At 37.7% G+C, this 21,157-nt stretch overlaps 2 protein-coding genes, 1 non-coding gene and 1 pseudogene across 3 annotated transcripts; 3 read left to right on the top strand and 1 right to left on the bottom strand.

The window, feature by feature from the left end:
* The first annotated feature begins 7,193 nt into the window (after positions 1 to 7,193).
* LOC101309042 lies at positions 7,194 to 7,822 on the top strand. Its single transcript, XM_004295593.1, has 2 exons — positions 7,194 to 7,487; positions 7,703 to 7,822. The coding sequence occupies exons 1-2, from the start codon at positions 7,194 to 7,196 to the stop codon at positions 7,820 to 7,822; spliced, it is 414 nt and encodes a 137-aa protein (XP_004295641.1).
* A 1,547-nt stretch (positions 7,823 to 9,369) lies between these two features.
* LOC101308753 lies at positions 9,370 to 10,345 on the top strand (annotated as a pseudogene).
* Positions 10,346 to 11,740: 1,395 nt separating this feature from the next.
* On the top strand, positions 11,741 to 12,900 carry LOC101301272. Its single transcript, XR_184222.1, has 6 exons — positions 11,741 to 11,874; positions 12,094 to 12,184; positions 12,275 to 12,355; positions 12,443 to 12,561; positions 12,699 to 12,771; positions 12,862 to 12,900. It is a non-coding gene; the product is annotated as an uncharacterized LOC101301272 (transcript).
* Positions 12,901 to 13,575: 675 nt separating this feature from the next.
* On the bottom strand, positions 13,576 to 19,997 carry LOC101308452. Its single transcript, XM_004295592.1, has 11 exons — positions 19,890 to 19,997; positions 19,179 to 19,541; positions 18,673 to 18,738; positions 18,407 to 18,546; positions 17,784 to 17,910; positions 16,884 to 17,035; positions 16,309 to 16,444; positions 15,558 to 15,642; positions 15,212 to 15,450; positions 14,947 to 15,056; positions 13,576 to 13,807 (listed from the first exon to the last, which is right to left on the bottom strand). The coding sequence occupies exons 1-11, from the start codon at positions 19,995 to 19,997 to the stop codon at positions 13,762 to 13,764; spliced, it is 1,572 nt and encodes a 523-aa protein (XP_004295640.1). The 3' UTR covers positions 13,576 to 13,761.
* Between the last annotated feature and the right edge of the window lie 1,160 nt (positions 19,998 to 21,157).

Here is a 21,157-nt window from a genome sequence, read left to right as displayed (position 1 = left end):
AGAAACCAAAAAAAAAAAAAAGGTTCACTGTTAATGAACAGTATTTTCACACTATTCACATGCTTATGAACAGTCGACTAACAAATGTATATAGTTAAATGTCTTAGTTAATTAGCTTGTTATTAGTTAAAAAACCCAAAAACATTGCGACACATTATTTACCCTCTTCTTTGTAAATCCATTTTGTGTGACCCTCTTTGTACATATTTGCATAAGTGATTGATTATCTAGACCATAGGATTGCTAGCCAACTCGTGATCCCCGTGGTATGATAACTTCAGGTCTAAATATTTCTCACTTATTTGATGACTGTGCTCTTATTACGCGTAAGTTGCAATTAGCATCAAATCAAATGGCGCCGTTGCTGGGGATTGGAGTTTAATAGCTCTAATCCCTTGGTTTATGGTCATTTAGTTACTTGCATGTTTGTTGTGTGAAATAAAGGTTGCTTGTTTATCTTAGTTCGTGTTGTGTCAAAATTGAAGTGTGGAGCACCTCATTGTGTTCCAAGGCTGTGGTGTACCTATTTAGGTAGTTTGGGGCCACTTTTCCACTTCTTTTCCTTCGTGTTTAATTTCGTTATTTTGTTCGTGTTCTTTGAAGACCGGCTTGATGTCTTTAATCTCAAGCGCTTCTAGGGAGGCAACCTTAGGTAGTTTGATCTTTTGAGTTTCATCTTGTAGGTAATAAGGTTATTTGACCATCATTGGGTGTATGAAGGTGTGTGAAATGAAGAAATCAAAAGAGCATCCACTCTTGTGAAGTACAGTTTCTGCTCAGTTTTCCATAGCGACTTTAGGAGCCTATATTTCACAGCCTGGAAAGGATTTCGTCATGAAATTTGACAGGGATGTAGCCCTATATGTCAACTATATGCCTGCAAAAGTGTTTTTGGTTTGAAGCCCTGCAACTCCATTTATCAAGCAGTTACCGCATGAAGGTCAGAATCAGTGCAGCTTCTGTACACTGAATTTGGAAAGCTACAACTCTTCAACCTTGGAGTATTTTGAGCTGAAACTTTCATCAGGGAATGTACCTTGACATGTCAACTGTTCCCCAGAAAAACAGTTTGCATGTTGGTCTTTCCTAGCTTCAGATTTGGTGTTCCAAGAATGCAAGTGTCAGAGCAGAATAGGCAGAAACTGGAGAGCAGAACAGACAACTTTGAAGAGAGATATTTCCCAGTTGAGAATGAGATTAAAAGTGAAATTTTATGGGAAGTGAGTAGTGTATGTTATCTTTCATTCACAAGTAGTCTCACCCCTTTTGCATCACTGGAGCATCAGCTTTTGCTGTTTTGGTTACTGGCGGTCTGCAGCAGTTATGAGAAACAGTGTGTCAACTTTGCCTAGCTATTGTGAGATATCACAAGGAATAATTGAGACTTCCATACATGAAACTTCAAGCTCCGGATATCTACTTTTTGACAGTGTGATCAGATTTTTAAATGGAAAGAAGGTGAAGTTTCAGTTCCCATTCAAAGGGACAAGGGTCAAAACCATAAAATGCAAAACTGAGACTGCAGCTCAGTGATATTTGAAGACGCATATCTCATGACACAGAATGACTCTAAAGTAGAAATTTTTGTGAACTTATAGCTCAGAGAGTCTAGTTTCTGTTTGAATTGGCCACACATGATATAGAGCCCTAGAGAGCAATTTTCACGGGCAGAGGTCAAGCTGCAATTCACTGTTTTCATGGTGGCGTGTGAAGTGCATTTTTCTTGGAGAAAGTCAAGGCCTTGTTTCTTTGAGGTTGGTGTCTTTCGTATCTTCACCGAAGGTCGTGTGCATTGGGAGATCTACAAAGGGAGTACTCTTTAACTTTTCTTGACCACAGTTGTTAGTTATTTTGGGCCTTCGCCCAACCTTTCTTCACACTTCAATTTCTCATTGCGGTTTTGCATGATTTTGTCATCTTAACATTGAGGACAATGTTAAGTTCAAGTGTGGGGGTGAGGTTTGTATAAACCTTTCTTTTTCTTTTTGTGTGCTATTTTAATTTAATTTTTTTCTTGTGAAAATTGAGTGGTTATATATCGTCTTTGACTAGTTCCGAGGATGAATATGTCCACATTTGAGTTGAATGAAAGAGTGAGCATGTTTTAGGTCGCTTGAGCTCAATCATTGGTTAATGACTTTCACGGATTATGCTTTTGTAGTGTTGTAGTTACTTCATTAGATTTGAAAGAGCATATCTAGACTTGTACGAGTCTTGCATGATTTATTGTGAGATATTTTGAGCCTTATATTGTGAACATGCATTTTTCATGTCACTTGTTCTTCATATGTGCAAATTCCAATTGGTGTGCATCTCTAGAACTTATTTTAGACCTCTCGACACTTTGTTTTAAATTTGTGATGTTTTGGAGACGATGGAGGCACTAGATTAGCACCATGGCCAAACTAATCATAATCCTACTAAACACTAATCTTTATGTTAACTCCTTTTGAGACTAACATTTTTAGCCTTTTTATTTGTTAACCCACATTAACTCTAACTTTTAGCTTAAACACTAACCGGCCCTCTTATTAGGTGCTAGTGAAGCGATGATAGTGACTCCATGTTCCAAGTGCTCTCAAACAAGTGTTGGGGTTTTTGGTTGTGCAATGTGAGAAAGTTTAAGAAAAAAAAAAGTTGAAAAAAAAATGTTCAAAGAAAAGAAAAATGCAAAAGGGGAAAAAAATTGTGGAAAGGAGTAAGAAAAGAAAAAAAGAAAAAGAAAAAAAAAAAGAGAGTCAATAAATTGAGAAAGTAAAAAGTTTGGAGGATAGAATGGTACGGTGGACACTTTACTAAGAGAGTGAGTACTTGAAAATAAGTTTCAAAATGTCCTTGAAGTTGCTCTGCTAGTTTCTTAAGAAGGTTTGATTTTCTTTTCCTTTTATTTCATTAATTAACTTTAACCCAATGGTCCCGTTACAACCTTGCAAAAGTCCTCTTGATCCAAATAATTTGCAATTTGATTAGTGGAGATGAGATCAAAGAACAAGCATATGAACATCTTTTAGAATTTTATTTGAGTGATACACTTTAACCTTAAACACTTGTGTGATTTAAGAGTATGCCTAGTGAGTTTAGTAGTTAAATTCAAGCTCTTGTATGTCTTGATTGAATATGATGGATGAATTGACACAAGGGTATGCGCATACATTAGAAAAGCCCCCGCCCACCGTTCTTTTTTCTCGTACATCCCCTGAATCCAAGTGTTGTTTCCTAACATGTTCATTGAAACAAAGCGTTGCCACACCAACTCTAGTCATCAACACTAATTTCAAAAAATAACAAATGGTAGAAACCTCTCTGTTTTTTCACATCCCCCAAATGCGAACACACAGTCTTACCAATATGCCATGCACATAGACGATGATGAGCTTGTGGCATCATAGTAGCCACATCATTTCTCATTGTTGCATCACTGTCGGTAATAACTGAAATGAGTTGCTTATGATTCATGGAAGTAAGAAAGGATGTTATGTCAGGACCCACCCCGAATTTCACCCTAAAACCCGAGGTAAGTCTTACGGGGTCCACCTCCAAGGAAAATTTACCGAAAATTCGGCATAATCTACCTTGAAAATGGACAACCCTTACCTGAAAAATCCAACTTACACTTCTATAACCAAACAAACCAGCCTCAACACCTGGAGCCTTCTTGCTCCCCAAGTTCATCACATCCCCCAAAATATCAAATACTAACTTCTGGAATTCCACGACCAACAACAAAGACAACATTAATTCACTAACTGGTTATCAGAGCAAATCTAATAATGAAAGAATAATAATGAATAAAGATTAAGCGGAAGCAGCCTCTGACTATGTCTCGACTCCATGTACGCTTGACCTCAATTAAACTTAGCCTGCAAATTGAGCATTTAAAACCAAAGAGCCTAGGGGAAAGTAATTTAAAAACGTTAGAGTGAGTGGACAAAAATAAATTAAATAAATTAACAAAATAAATAATTTAAATACTTTCTGACGTTTCAGTTTTAAAAACTTAGCTGCACGCAACTTTCTTAAATCATATAACTTAAATTCCAGAAACCCAATAGAATGGACAAACCAGCCCCGCTGGTTAATCAAATAAAGAAATCTCGTAAGAAGAGATAAACCAGCCCTACTGGTTAATCAAATACATAACTGAGAAAAATAAAATAAGGGGAAGAGTTATCACCATGTAAGAGGAGTCTCCAAGGCTCAGGTCGGTGCCTCCCAGGCTATAGTAGCGTCCCACGCTAAGTGCTCAACTCACCTATGGTGAGGACCGCTAATAAGGGTAGCTAGCAATAAATAATAATATCCGATCGGTGCCTCTCAGGCTATAATAGCGTCCCACGCTAAGCGCTCGATTCACCTATGGTGAGGACCGCTAATAAAGCTAGCTAGTAATGAAATATAAGCGACCCTATATTATGGTGACTAAAAACATACGAAATCACTTAAATCCATTAAACTTCCCCAAGATCGTACGAATGGTACGGTTCCCAACCGTACTTGAAAATCAACATAAGAAATTATATTAAAACTCAATGACGTGTCTCACACGTCAAAATATTCTCAAAGCTATAATATAAGCGAGATTTAATTAACAAGTAAAAATCGTAATTAATTTCTCAAACCAAAATACTCGCTAAAATATTCTCAAGGTCAAGATCGATATTCCACAAATAAATACGAAAATTATAAATAGCGAACTACCGAAAATCTCATTTTCGGAAATCTTTTATAAATCTCAAGTCCACAAATAAAGCAATCATAATAAAATCTGGAATTTATAAAGAATATCCAAACTCAAATACCAGATTAGTAATCTGAGCTCAAATCCATGAATCATGACTTATAATTAATCAATGCTTCAATCTCAAATATTTTCCAAGATCATTTCATAAGCCGAAATTATAATATAAACTAGGAAAATAAAATAATAAATTATAAAATCTTGCATGCATATTTATTTAAAACCAAAATTTTCACTCACAAATTTCGGCATAAGCTTGATGATATCCGCATCGCCACTCAAACGAGGTTCTCTTCGTATCTTAGCACAATGAATATGTTTAGGTCTACTCTTCGATTTTGGAAAAATAAATACTTGAATATAAACACTCAAATCTCTTCCGCTTAACCCACTACTCTTACTAGGGTTAAGCTTACCGGATTCACATCAAACTCCACCACAACCTTAATTCATCAATTCTAACATTCTAAAATAAATACTAAGGAAATCCAACGGCCGGATTTTCATTCTAACAACCGCCAACATTTTCAATCTTTGAAAAATCTCAAACCTAACCAAAACTCCTCAAACAATTCCAAACTTCACATCATTAAATTCCCCTTAATATAACACATTTAAAATCCTGAAAAGCCCCCCTTACAGCGGTGGCGCTGCCGTCTGCTCCGCTGGCAGTGGCGGCCGGCGACCGACTCCGGCGACCCCCAAAGCCTACCAGAATTTAACAACATCTTCCTCTTGACCTGCTCTACAACTTTCCTAACTAGCACAAAACCTAATTTCAAGCTTAACTAGGTCAATCGAACAAAAACATAATAAGGAACCCTAGAAATTCAAACACCTGATTCTCTTTACCTAGACCAAGAGGGAGTGAATCCTTTTGAGGGTTTGCTGTACAAGAGGAGAGCTTCCAAACGAGACAAGCAGCTTTGGCTATGGCGGTCGGAGAAGGGAATTCCAGCAACGCCTCCGCCACGCACAGCCGTGACTTCTCTGCATGTTTTCTCCTTCATGGCGGCGCGACACCACCGATCAGCTACTTAGATCGATCGAGGATGGTTCGAGCTTTGTTTTGATACCCACCTTGCCGCCTAACTCGGCCGGACGGCGAAAGACGAAGGTGGAGAAGATCCAGCGAAGGAGAGGCGCGGGGAGAGGAGAGAGAGAGAAAGTAATTTCTGATTTTTCTACCTTACCCCAACTGGTAAGTTTCCCTTTTTATACTCCCGACTGAAAATAGTAACTTTACATTTTACACCATAACTTTTACATACGAACTCCGATTTTAACGTATAGCATGTCCATGGATTCGTATTAATGTCCTCTATGACTTTCTTAAAGAAATTTTTCTAAAATAATTTTCCTACAAAAAGTCAACTATAGGGTCCTTGAATAGAAAACAGTTACTCAAAATGGTAAAAGACCAAAGTAATACCAAAAGTAAATAACCGTAAAATAACTTAAGAACCGGGATGTGACATGTTAACACCCAGTTGTAAGTTTCCTCTGTTTCATCAACTAGCAATTTACACCCAAACAGTACCATGCCTCTATGAGTGTTGCTTCCAACAAAAACCGCCAAAGGCTTCCATATATGTTGTAATCGTTGTATGTACTGTCGAATACAAGAACATCACCGAATGAATTGTAATCGTTGAGCGATTTTCCATCATGCCAAAACATATTGGCAAGCCTCCCATCGACATTCATACTAAATATGCAATAGAATTGAGGGTCTCAGATGGCTTTCATATTTATCTAAGTAATTTAACATTGTGCATCCCCGTCCAGCATTATTTTGCCGTGCTCCACTTGAACTTTGTTGTAAAAGTCCCTCACTGTAAATCCCACAAACTCATGCCCTAATGCTTGATGTACGAGGAACTCATAGGCACGTGTTGTACCAACACAGACTTTTTTCAATGACATCACCTGAACAAGGTAAGGCTCCGTAACAGATCGATTAGCCCTCATAAACTGCATATGCGGTAATCAGGTAAGAGGATGGTTGTGTTCTGTGTGAAACGAGGACATAAAAACGCCTCACGTTGGGAATCCTAATTCACTGTAATTTGGGCGGGACACTCGATTCTTGAAACTCTGGCGGTTCTTTTCCTTTTCGGCCTTGTACTTAATTCGCTAGTACCGCTCGAATAACTCTCATTACCATCCGACCCTGATTTGCTTGATTTACATTGATTTGTGTCCCGCTCACCCTGCCTTGAGCAAACTAATTCTCTTCTAATAACTCGGTCTAAAAGCCGAGATTTGTCCAGCTTATGCTTCCTCATGCTAAAACCCCAAACCTCCCGATGTTGAGATGCAGGTACTAAACTCGGAGCAATAAAAAGAATATAAAAAATAAATAAAAAGTGACTGGACTGAGAAGGAGGTAACATTCACATTTCACAGAGTTGGCTCTCAATTTTCAAACACTTGGAGAGAGAGAGAGAGAGCGATGGACTACAGCCAAGCAGCGGTGAAGCTGCTCTGCGCCCATCTAAAGCACGCAGTCGAATCCCCTCTCGACAACGCCATGAACCTCGACGGCATCCTCTTCCAACGCGCCTGGTTACAGGGCATTCTGGTCTCCGCCTCCCCCGACTCCGACCGCTTCCTCCTCGACGATGGCACCGGCCTCATCGAGCTTTGCCTCTCTCCCGACTTCCGCCGCCGCTCCTGGACAGTGGGAATGTATGTATTGGCTCTCGGACGCTACACTCTCCGTACAGATGAGCCCCCAATGATTCAGGTAAATTATTATTGTTTTTGATTTTTCAAGAGGAACCCAAATAAGGAAACTAAGATTTGTAATGTGGGTATGTTTAGGAAAATAGTTTGATTGTTTGAAAAGGTAGTTAGATTCGGATGTGTCATATTTATGGTGTCGAAGAAGCATACGTGAGCTGTTGTAAATAATAGTGACTAGATGGAAATGTAACTTGGTTTTTTGCTGCGGAATGGCAGATTCACAAGATGGTTGATCTTTCGGCCTCCCCTGATCGAGAGGCTATGTGGTATCTTGAAGTTTTGGAGGCTTATAAGCTTTTCTATCAGCGCTTGATCGACGACCCTATGCATGATTGATACCTTAAAGCTCTTTTGGACCATTTAGCAGAGAGAATGCGGCTCGTGACAGTTCCGAAACTGAAGAATGTGTTTAGTTAAGTTCCTACACAAGAAATTTGCATGTCTTCTTACTCTTTATTTGACAGAATGTGACATGTATGTCTCCTATCGCGTTTAAATCCCTTGCTTGCTGAAGTTTCTAACATCTGCTTACTAATTCGGGTTGGGACCTATATGTACATCGAATGAATTGGAATAGTTTCACCTTAAACTTCTAGCATACACATTTCTCTATTTGAGAGCTTTATCAGTTAAAGGACTTGTACTGGGGGAAGTATGAATGCTATTGCAGAACTAAAATAGAGAAGAAAATAGTTAGGATTTGAAAGGGTCACCTGTTTGATCATCTGTGACTATTACTTTAGCTAGCGTCTTTCTGGTAATGACTATTGACTTATTACCACCATTCTTAATCTTGATTTACTTTTAATGGATTTTATACTTTTGGCTTCCAAATTTCTCTATTTCAAAATTAACACTTTTGCAGCTTTGAACTTCAATAGCTCCTACTGTCTTTACCAAAAAAACCAAATTAAAGGCCTACCGAAAGTTTTTGTTTCAGAAATTTGGAAATTCACTGAAGATTCTGAAGACTCAAACAAAAATTACAATTATATGAAGACTTGGAACAGAGTCAGTCCTTTAGTTTATGCTGAGAAATGAAGAGTTTAGCAATATGACATGCTAGTGGATCCAAAACGATATACTTGGCTGTTGACTAGATAGTGACTTGCATATAGGCACAAAAGAATTAGAAACAACTTGGCCAGTGGAATGTGGATTATTTAAAGCAGGTTTTGGACTGTATCTGAATTGTTCTGTTGAAGTTCTTGGGGTTCCTCTTTCATGATTATGATTCACCCATCCAACTTTATCATTCACACTTTCAGTTTAAGATTGAGTCAAAGACAATGATTTATTATGTTCATTTGTTTATATTATTGGCTTCTCCCCTGGTCCCTGCAAAGTTGCAGGTCCTTTATTGCAGCAACCCTTCATCTTCTGGTTTCCCTTCTTGTTTTCATTGTTTGCTCTAATTCCCAAAACTAAAAAGCCAACCCAAATATGGAGAAACTTGGAAGGGGAAAATGGAGTACACGAGTCTAAGGGAATGAGCAACTAAATTCGTTCATAACCAATAGGAGATAAGGTAAGTTCTTTAATCACCTTCTTTGATTTCAGTTGCCCTGCGTTTCATTTGTTATTATTACTGTTTGTTTTCAGTTTATGTTCAAATAGCATTGCAAGTAAAACTAATTATGCTTAGGATAGAGTTTAGAAAAGTTTTATTCTGTATGCTGAATCAGATTCTGCTTCCCTTAACTTATGGAAAGTACAAGCAGATTTACGAAGGAACTGCATTCAACTCTAAACCGGAATTATATGGCTAGCAGTAACACAAGATGCTTTAATTCTTGTGAAAAACAATATATGTACTTTCAGTCCTTAAAAGCCTTGATTTCTTGTGATATTTAGGTAACAAGTAGCATGGAGTTTTTTACTGCAATTGTTTCTGAGCTTGTTGGCATAATTGCTGACTATACCATCGAACCGATTGGACGCAAGTGGGTTATCTGATATACTATAACACCCACCTTCAAAATCTTAGGAGTCGAGTGGAGAACGTAAATGCTGCCAAAGACAGGATGCAGCATACCATTGATGAAGTTAATAGACAAGGTAAAAGAGTTGAAGCTGATGTTGAAAAGTGGCTGCAAAATGTGGACTTGGTCAGTGGAGAGGTACATACATTCTTGGAAGATGAACGCCACGTAAAGAACAACTTCTTTCTTGGGTTATTTCCCAATCTCATTCTTCATTACCGGATAAGCAAGGAGTCAACAGAAATTTCACAGAAGGTTAAGAAAAGAGTATTTACAAGTGTTTCATACAGTGTTCCACCATTTGAAATATGTGGCATTCCTTCCCAAGAGTACCTGGCCTTTGAATCAAGGATTTCAGTTGTGAAGAGAATCATGGAGGAACTGAGAAATCCTGATACCAACATGATTGGGGAGTACGGTGTTGGTGGAGTGGGGAAGACTACACTTTCCAAAGAAGTTTTTAGACAAGCCACGAGAGAGAAGTTATTTGATGATGGTGATAGTACTCGACGTGAATCATAAACCAGACCTTAAAAGAATTCAAAAAGAAATTGCTGAAAAATGGGGTATGGATGTCCTTGAAAGTCAGACTATAGCAGGAAGAGCATGCCATATATGTGACAGGATTAAAGACAAGAGGATTCTTGTGATATTGGATGATGTCTGGGGACGAATTGATTTGGAAGCTGTGGGACTTCCCGGTGTAGCAACTTGTAATATACTGTTGACATCTACAAGTCGAGAAGTATTGTCCTCCGACATGCATACACGAAAAGAGTTTCGACTTGAATTCCTGAGTGAAGAAGAAAATTGCAGTCTGTCTGAGAAAATGGCAGGTGGTGTTGTTAAAGATAACTCCCCCCCACCTGGAAAATAGCAGCCCAAGTGGCCAAAATTGCCTATTTTAGTTGTTACAATTGCAAGTGCATTAAGAAATAGTACTGTAGATGCATGGAAAGATGCCTTGAGACGCTTGAAAAGGTTTGAGAAAAAAGGGTTGACAGAAAAAGGATACTTGGCCCTGGAGTGGAGTTACAATCAGTTGGATGATGAGGAGCTTAAGCCATTGTTCTTGCTCTGTGGAATTATGGCCAATAATGACTAATATTTCTCTTGGTGATATGTTGAAATATGCGATGGGTTTGGGTTTGCTTAAAAACGTTTGACACAGTGGAAGAAGCACAGAATGCATTGCATTCATTGGTCAAACGACCTGTAGATTCTTGTTTGGTCAGAATGCATGAACTCGTACGCAATGTTGCAATATGGATTGCATCCAGAGATCAACATGTCCTGCTTGGAACAAATCAAGATCAGTGGAAAGAATGGCCAAATCAGGATTTCTTTGAGAAGTGCACTATGATCTATTTCCAATTCTGCAATATGCTTAAGCTTCCTGAAGTACCATGGAAATGTCAAGAAACAAAAATGTTTTATTTGGGTGCAGTAGTGATGGCTCGCTAAAAATCCCATGCAACTTTTTTGAAGAGATGAAAGCACTCAAGGTGTTGGATTTAACTGGACTCTGTATTCCATCGATACCTCCATCTCTTCAGTTCTTAACAAATCTTCAAACATTGTGTCTTGATTGGTGTGTTGGGAGATATTACTCTTGTTGGACAGCTACGAAACCTTGATATTCTTATCTTTTTTAGATCTCAGATCAAGCAGGTCCCGAAAGAAATAGGGAATTGACTCGGCTGAAGTTGTTGCAGTTCACCAGTTGCTCTGAACTTGTACTGATTTCACCTGATGTGATATCAAGCTTGAAAGGACTTGAACCTCTCAGAATGGGAATGGACAGCTTTAACCGGTGGGAGACTGAAGGAGTCATCAGAAGTCAAACAAGGAGTAATGCTAGCCTTTCCGAGCTGAAGAGCTTATCCCGACTAACCGCATTAGACGTACATATTCTGGATGCTAACATAACTTGTTCCCTCAGTTAGAACGGTTCCACATAGTTATTGGTGACGCATGGGGATGGAATGATTTTGATAAACCCTTCAAGACACTAAAACTCAAGCTCACTACGAGCAATCAGTTGGACAAAGGTCTTAAAATGCTGCTGAGGAGTTCTGAACACTTGTACCTGGATATACTGGAGGGATTAGTGATGATATATTTCATCTATTAGGTAGTAATGGTTGTCAGCAACTGAAACATCTACATGTGCAAAACAATGCTGGCTGAAGTTACATCTCCTATTATCAAGCTTAATGGCTTCCCCACCTTGGAGTCACTATGTCTTTACAACCTTGCTAGCTTGGAAAGTGTATGCTGTGGCTGCCAAGTGATTGCTGAACATTTCCGAAAGCTACAGTCATTGACATTGTTGAGTCTGCCAAAGCTTGTCAGTTTCCTCCCCATAGGTGCGACACACCTATTAAAAATACAACAATGGGAGAGGTATGTACATTTCATTCTGATTTGGTATAGTTACTAATGTATGGTTGATCATCATTAGTTTTTTACAAATTCGCTCAAAGTGGTCCTAAACTTCTAATTTTTTTTTTTTCCATTTCATGAATAGTACACAATGCATCGCAATAGGGACATGTCCATTTTATTCTTTGTAATATATGCTGAATTTGTTGCAACTTCAAATGTGCTTCTTTCTGCTTCAAGGCACAATTTCGAACTAGACTATTACTGAAGGAAGACATTGTCAATCACAAGGCTACAGCTGAAATGTTGGGCAATCAAAAGCGTACTCCAGGTATAAACTCGGTTTCCTAAACATTTTATTGTTCTGTAATGGGTCGCTAAATTAAAAATCTGCTCTTATCTCCCCAGCTTATTTTTGCAGAAAAGATCTGAGAAGCTCTTGATTGGTGCTAACATTCCCTCAGCTGGTTCTTGTTATTGCTATTCTGCTGAAAAGTTAAATGTAAGTATTGCATGTTCAAAGTTATAACTCTCTTTCAAAAAGATGTGATACTTAAACAGGTGTATTGTATATATCTTGGTGTTGCAGTGTGCAAATCTGGTGTAACTAAAGCCAGTTCTTCATAATGGGGTACAATTTGCGTAGAACCACGACATTGATCCTCCAACGTTCTGATGTTTACCACATGCTATGAAAAATTCAGTCTGGTAATTCTTCCTCGTGCCTTTAACATAGATGAATTTTGATCTTGATCAAGTCACACACCGATTTTGGTTCATAGAATGATGTCAAAACATCAAGACTTAGCATACTTGAATATAATGTCTCAAATCTTTTTTTGCAGTAATTCACCAGTGGTAACCGAACATTTGAAGAAGCAAGTGGGAGATAGATGGAAGATAGTATTCACCAAACTGGTAATTCCGCTTCATTTCAAGCAATGTTTCAGTCCATCTTAGTGATTTACTGTAGATGAGAACTGAACATCCAGTTTTGCTCAATGCCAGGTTCACAAGATTGAAGAATTCAGGAGAGACACTTCACACGATGTATCCCCCATATGTTGCAGGAACTCACTAGTACCAAACACTGGGAGATGAGACTATTCACAAATCTAGCAACCCCTCTTCATTTTCAACCAGTTTTCGTCAATCAATGTTAATGTCAACTGGAAATTCGAATTCCATTGTTGCTGAATAAGACTACAAGATTGATTGGGGACACCATCCGGTTCCTTGATCAGCTGAGACAGCGCTCCATCAGTTGCTACAAAAGATTTCAATTTCTATTTGACAAAATATCAGATTGAATAGCTCATAGTCCATGATTTGTTGCACTCACTAATCTGGGTGCATTTTTATATATGTCAGGTTATATATAGATGCTGTTATCTTGTTCATATATAACTTCAGATTGACGGAGTTGATTAAATAATTTTAGCTTGTAGCCTTCAAAGTCCATTATATGAGAGTTTATCATGATTTGCAAAACCTAGTACATACTGCTGAACGCATGGATTTCTCCGAGTTGAATATCAGTCGATACAATAGAAAACTTTTGAACAGTGTTTGGGACGTTCGATTTCAACCATAACACTAATATCACATATATGTTACTCTGCCTAGCCTTGATTACTTCGTTCCCTAATATGGCTGGTATAAAACATCAAGTACAGGTACCTCCTATCGTGCCATGAAAAATTGTCTCACATTTTTCCCTGTTCCAGGATATTAGAAAATAATCAAAATATGAACTCGGAAGATCCTTTGGCATTTGAGGTGCAGTTACCTCTTTGGCAATGTTGTTCTCACCACAGCTTTCTTAGCCGTTGTTCTCACAACTTGTGTTCCTTGTTGAGGTCAAAAGAACTGGGTTTCTGATATTGTAGCAAACCTTTTCCTGCTGATCTATTCTTTGAGGTCCATGTCATGAGAAACTGAAGATGGTACATCTCTGAAAGCAATGAAACAACAGAGATTAATCCATGAAACACTAACCATCAGCAAATCCTAGACATAACATCAAATTTTCAGATTCATATCTCACTTTATACAGGCCAACAAGAAAGTAAGCAACCAAGTCAGATATGCAGAAAACAGTTTCTCAATTTTATGTCGTTTTGATACCACACCACCTGACTACCAAGTACAAGTTCTCAAATAAGGTATTAAATACTTGAGGTAGGAAGACCTAATCTCTTTGTGACTCCTCTGTACACCAGACATGTTCACAATTCTATAGAGCTTGGGTAGAACAAGTCAAACCATAGGCTCGAAGGTAAGGTGACATGGAAAGAGAAATAGTCCAAATAATATTCATCTCAATAAGGTTGCAAGGACAGAATTATTAATTCCTACCATTTCCTACAGAAAGTTTTACTTTGTCCTGCAAAATTAATTAAACAGAAATCCAAACTTGAATCAAACTGAATTCTTTTCCAATAAAAATTCTGGCTTGACACATTTGAGAATCTAATGAAACATCTCACGCTTCATCTCCCACATCCCTTCGAAAATGGAAATACGTCATGTTTTATCCTCACAAATGCTCATGTCAAGGAGTTCACGAAATCCTATTTCTAGGCCTTATGATATGTCATCTCTCACCAAATCCAATGTCAGTGCTTTATAATGTTTCCCCCTCTCCTTGAAAGAATAATGCCATGGGAAATCCAGATCCTTTACCACCATCCCGTTTTGGATGTTCTTCACACATGACACTTTAATTTCTCTGCCATTGACTACTTACTAAGAATATGGGGCAAAAAAAGGAAGTGACATAGTCTAAAGGGGTTCGTCTACAGTACACTGTATTGATACATCAAGTAGACTAGTTTGATACAGAGGTAGACTACATCGAGCTACCGCCTTCCTATCATTTCATGTTGACATCTACATTGAAACCTAGTCTTGATGTCAGTACATTAATGTACCATACAACTTTCCTGGTGTAAAATATTTAGCCAACAAAAAAAAAAAAAAAAAAAACAACGAGGAAAGCATTAAACAAAAAGGAGAATTAACACCAAGATATATTCAAAACGTTTAAAAGCATTAAACAAACTAAAGGCAAAAATAAGAAACACGACTTACTCAGAATGCTTACAGCAGCAATCCAACAATCTATTGATGTTTATATCATTTTCATTCTCCTTATTGTTCGAAGCAGTCCACTGGTTTAATATACTGATGATCCTTCTGAGCTGTGGCAAAAGTAAAGGAAAACAGAAGATATTGCAAGACATGACTTGAGATGTGAAACAGTACTAACCTAAAATATAGTATGAATATGATTCAAACTGACAACTTTATTGCATTTTAACTGAGAGTTCAACAAAAAATTCACAAAACAGGATACAGCTGTATTTCTAGCCTTTAATCCTAAGCCACCTAACTGGCAGTCAAGAAGATCATCTTCAATCACATCAGATTTGCTAACTAGAACCGAAACACACTGCTGGAGAGTTGATAAGCTTATTTTATTTTCTTTAACTCGAAGCAGTAACCTTGCAATAATGTTCCACAGTGCGCTCCTTGCTTCTATGTCATCCGAAGTAAAGGGAAACACATCAAGCAGACCCTGTAAGAAAAGCATATCTGAACGAATACAGAGTGTCACTTTCACCTCAAGAAGTGTTAATAAACCAAAAGCAGATGATGATAAAGAGAAAAGGTTTACAAAGAACATTAAAACCTAACCTTACCTTGTGATAGCTCTGAAGCTAGAGTAGGTACATCTGAAAGAATATTTGCCACTAGAACTACAGCTGTAACACAAGCATTTGCAACCTACAATAGAAAAGTTTATTAACCGTTTATCATTGTATCACCATATAACTTCTTGATCTGCAGTCTATGATGAACTGGCGAACTATGTATAGCATCAACTTAGCATATTTTGGTAGTTTGTTCTTTATGATATTCTTGGGTTCAACAACATTTTGCAACCACAATTTGAATTATCACACCTCTCTTTACTACCCAAACCTTCAGCTCCTACTTTGAGAAGAGATTCAGATATCAAATGGTCGTCAGCTTGACTAACTATAAGCCACAATCTTTAGCATACCATAATCTTTATTTTCAAATACCTTGTTTTCTTCACTCATACTCCTGTTCAAAAATAAGAATACTGTAAAGAAGGTTTCTTTCTTATTCGGTAATAACCACAATAAATATCTGTGGAATCAAACATCAAGAGAACTTATTGATGTTGAATATCCTTTTTAGAAAATAATTTCAAGAAAGGGTGACTGATGATAACATCATACAAATAGCTAAGAATGTTAATCCTATATGTTTAACATCATACACTATCAAGAATAAAGTTCAGGAAACTACCAATTGCCAGACCATATCTGGAAGCACTAAAAGAGACAGCATCACTAACGACCTCGTTTTATGGCATTTATTAGTGTATTTCTAGTTCATATTTCCCAGTGAGTTAAAATGTACCTCAACTTTATGAGGGAACTTGAGCAGGTCACAAAGTAGCTGAAAAAGTTCCTTGTTTAAACAGATGTCCTGGGAATGACCATCAATAACAGAAAGAGCTTCAATGGCATGAAGGATTACATCAAGAATTGGGTACCTGGAATTGTAGATAAATGAATATCTATCTTATCAAACTTAACAATTTTTTGGATAACTCAAGGCATAATAAAAATTATATAGCAACATTCACACAACACCATAAGCTGCAGAATCATGACCATCAAAAGTGTCTAAACTAATACAGTGGAATGATCTCCTCAGCGAAAACTGGAATGTTTTTATTCATTTATTCTTTCTTCTTTGGAAAAGGAACGGCCTTTATTGAAAGATCAAGAAAAGCAAATTACTAAAAGGTGGAAAAGGAGTCCACATAGAAGACAGCACTAGATTGAGCCTAAACTACAGCTGCATTCCAATCTAAGAAAACTGGAATGTTATTACGATTCATAAAATGGTCAAAATACAGACGTTAGAATACAAATGATAAATGCAGAAAATATTTAAGACATTTTAACCAAATTAGAGTGTCTACACACCTTTCAGGGGCTCTTTCACACATTAGTTTGCTTACTTCAATAACCAAGAGATTAATTAATAGACTTGCTAAGCCCAGCTTCATCAATGGTGGTAAGAGAATATGCACAACATCCTGAGAACTTTCGATGATCGCCAACAATAGTTCAGCACTCTGTTGAAAAATAATAATAAAAAGAAAAAAATAAAAAAGGAAAGAAAGAGAGTATGTAAGACAGTAATGACCTTTAACTTGTAGAACAGAGAAGTAAAAAGTTTGAATGTGACTCATTGACATGTATTACTGTCTTTAGCCCTCTAATTATTACCATAGAGGGAGTGTTATCTGTACAATAAGACCCAAGAAATTGTCTTATCAGCTTCAAAAGAATCTAGTTAGCTGGTGGGAAGACTTCTGGCACCATATATTATTTAAGATTAAAGAAATAAGCAATTCACTAAAAGTGATCAATTTGAAACATTTACACAATTATCAAAATTCTTTGGTCAATAGTATAACAGTCAATCCTTTAGACAAGTTATGTTTGAAACATCATCACAGAGCTCTCCAAGTTTTAATCATATAATGTTAAGAAAAATAACAATAATAATTATTAATAACCAAAAAATAACTAAAATAATCCACTTTCCAGATTCATCATTTATACTTTTATATTGTAATTAACAAGCAATCATAAACTCTCACACCATAACACATTTGGCACTTACTAACCTCATTGGGGTTTGTAATGTAATGGTAATTTTCCATATACTGTTGTCTTAAACTCATTATAAAAAGAGAAACATCACAAGCACCAGGAGGAAATTGCAATGGTATAACTGAAATTCTGAAAATGACCAAAAGATTTCATTCACATGGACTATAGAAAGTGCATACAAGAAACTCATATGATAGCTGCTACCTTTTCTATAAGCTGTGGGTTTAAGCTATTTTCTGCAATCCATAAAATTTGGGTCAGATTCTGTTCCGACTGCAATGCCTCAGCCCAAGTAACACCTTCACTACTTTGAAGACCCGCAGTTAACAGTCTGCACCAAGAAAATAATTGTAAGCATGGTTTGTAAGCAAGTTGACAGAGAAGCTAGTATGATATAGTGCATGTTTGCGAATGAAGGGTATTTAAGATCCCAACTAATCACTTATAATCTTGCAGGCCTTGGAAATTGTTATAAAATGATGACATGAAGTGGTAAAAGATATATGAGATATCATGATCATAACACTAAAAAAAACCTATGAAAAAATGTAGACAAACAAGATACTTAAATCAAAGTGACGAGGAATGATTAGACCATTTAGCATTAACAGGATGAATACGAAAGATAGCTTTTGTTAAGTCCTTGCATACCACACAGATAGTAGTTTATATTAGTAGAAATGGATTTCAAGGTAAAATTTCCTTGCTGAGCCAAAAAGTACCAGAAATAAGTAAACAGAGAAACTCTGACTATATACACAGGACACCACTTGATAAAATGTGAATGGGTGATACAATATATCATATTCCATTGGTACCAAACTAACCTGCAGACTTCACATAAGCATTGAGCATCATCCAGAAACATCTGATCCACAATTAATTCAATTAATCCATTCGTGGAGACTATATGTTTCATGGGAACTTTGTGACAAGCCAGGTTTCCGATGATTCCAAGGCCAATTTCCTGGAATAAGTTTTCACAAAGAGTTTATGAGAGAGAGAGAGAGGTGTGTGTGTGTGTGTGTGTGTGTGTGTGTGTGTGACTCAAAACACCAAAAGGATACCGAAGAAGAAGACTAATGTGTCTAACCATAATACGAACAGATTTTGAAACCATAAGGTTTGCTAAGAGCACTTCAAGTACAAGGTTCTTCACCTGCACAGATACATTTATGCTTAAGCACATCAATGCAAAAGAACCAGTTTATATTTAAAATAATAAAAACAGAAAATTACATTTGCTTTTTCCAAAAAATGAGAATCCCAACTGTTTCCATAGCATATCATATTCTCTACAAATAACTGTGTGTTGACTGATAGACAAACCAGAAGCTATGTCAACAATGACAAACTAGCAGTTAACTTTATCATCAGCTCATTGTTAAGTGCTATCAATTATCATGCCATATCAAAAATCACAACTGAGGCACCAAAAATTAAAGTTCCAGTTTCTGATTTGTTCACCAGATGAGCTTTTTTTCAATCACTAGATTCAACTTTATCACAATTGAGAATATTGTATGCACAAAAATCAACATAAAAACAAAACAAAACAAAACAAAAGATATCAGCAATGACAAGTAAAATCCCACGCACCATGAGTTCTGCATGAGTTTTACTTGCAGCAAGATCCCACAGAATGCATCCATACTCTTCCCAAGCCTCTTCTCCCACCGGCACACCATGACCACACTGCTCACCTTCGTTTTCTCTTCCATGGGTAGCATTTTCACTAAAATCGTCATTAATTTTCATGCTCTCAGACGTGTCCTTTGATGAGGGCAGAGCAATAGACCGAGTAAGAGCACCATTTTCCCCCTCATCAGCATTCAATCTTTCCACGGGGCCACAAGAAACATCACTCTGAGAGTTGTGATTATTACTGGCATTAGCTGGTAGAAGTTTACGTATCAGAGAGATCACATAACTCGGATCTACTGTCGTTGAGATGTCGAACAACTGCAATGTATGCACACAAAACACCTCAATCATTAAACTATCTCGACGAACTATGCCCGAAAAACACAGCTCTTACACAAGCATCTATCCTTTATGATTTCGATATGCATGTAAGCCGGTGCAAACCCGCAATATGTAGCTTGCAATCAACACATATTATCTTTCTTAACCAAATATGACAAGATAGTCAGCAGTGAACAAACTGAAAAGGCATAGGACAAATTTTGGTAACGAGAATCAAACGCCAGACCTCTAAACAAGTCCAATTCAAATTCAGACTTCAACGGAACTGCACGGAGTGATTGAAATTGAAACGAAGGAAAGGGCGTGTGAGGTTTACCAGTTTACCTCATCAGGCGGAGCAGGGGGGTTGTGTGAAAGAGCGTCAAGGTCTTGCGGTTGTGGCTCTTCTCCTTCGTGGTGTTGTAGAGGTGCTGAATTTGAGTCCGGTTCCATTACCGCCGGGTTGAGACGAGTACCCGAGAGGGTTTTCCGGCTTAGGTTTTCCCTCTTTTTTCAAAATGGTTTTGGGGACAATTTCTTTTTTCGAAATATACAGTTTTTGTTTTTGTTTTTTTGTTTTTTGTTTTGTTAGAATGGGAATAATTGCATTAAAAGCAAGGCAAATTAGATATTTACATTAGTTACATGCAGGCCTGCTCACCGGGAGAGTTTTTAAGGGACAGGTCATCTGTGACCTTTGGATTTAAATGAAATTGATCTGAGGGCAGAAAGAAACTTTACCCAATTAATGAGTCCACACTTGATAACTAACGCATCTTCATTCTCTGTTCTCCTCTCTCTCTCTCCCCCCGTACAGTTGAGAAACCCAGGCGAGAACATCACCACCACCACAGCTCCGACGAAGAGCAACGACGTAGTTCCAGTCAAACTTGAGGGTCGAGAATTTTTAGATCATTACCGACGAAACCCAAAAAAATCAGACCACATTTTGCACAATAGAAAAGCAATAATCTTAGGGGATATATATTCTTAAATTAGAAAATAATGAATCTGGGATTCAACCCCGAAATCGTATGGAATTTTTCGCACCCTGAATCAAAATCAAATTACCAAGAATCTTATTATTCATAATGTTTAATTGAGGTAAAGAAAAAGAACTCAACTGTAAATGATTGGATCCAATTTAACTCAACCCATCAATCCCATCATCCACGATCCATCCAAGAATAAGAATTCAAAAGCAAAACCGTTCAAAGGCTGCTGCTTTTAACTAGAAAAAAAAAGTGAAGAAATTGCGGCAAGGTGGGGTCGGAGTGGAGATCGTTGACGGCGGAGGTGGGCTGAAATCTGGAGTGGAGGTCGGAGGAGGCGGTGGGGAAATGGGATCGGAGGTGGAAGTGGGGCAGGGGAATGGGAGAGGGGAAGGGTCGGAGGAGCTGCAAGGGTCGCCTGGGTTTCTCAACTGTAGAGAGAGAGAGAGAGAGAGAGAGAGGAGAACAGAATGAAGATGGGTGAGTTATTGAGTGTGGACTCATTAATTGGGTAAAGTTTATTTCAGCCCTCAGATCAACTTTATTTAAATCCAAAGGTCACAGATGACCTGTCCCTTTTTGTCCCTTAAAAACTCTTCCGCAGGTGAGCATGCCTGTAGT

Source organism: Fragaria vesca, linkage group LG3, assembly GCF_000184155.1.
Source record: "Fragaria vesca subsp. vesca linkage group LG3, FraVesHawaii_1.0, whole genome shotgun sequence".
Taxonomy (NCBI): domain Eukaryota; kingdom Viridiplantae; phylum Streptophyta; class Magnoliopsida; order Rosales; family Rosaceae; genus Fragaria; species Fragaria vesca.
This window is presented reverse-complemented; position numbering and strand designations above follow the sequence as displayed.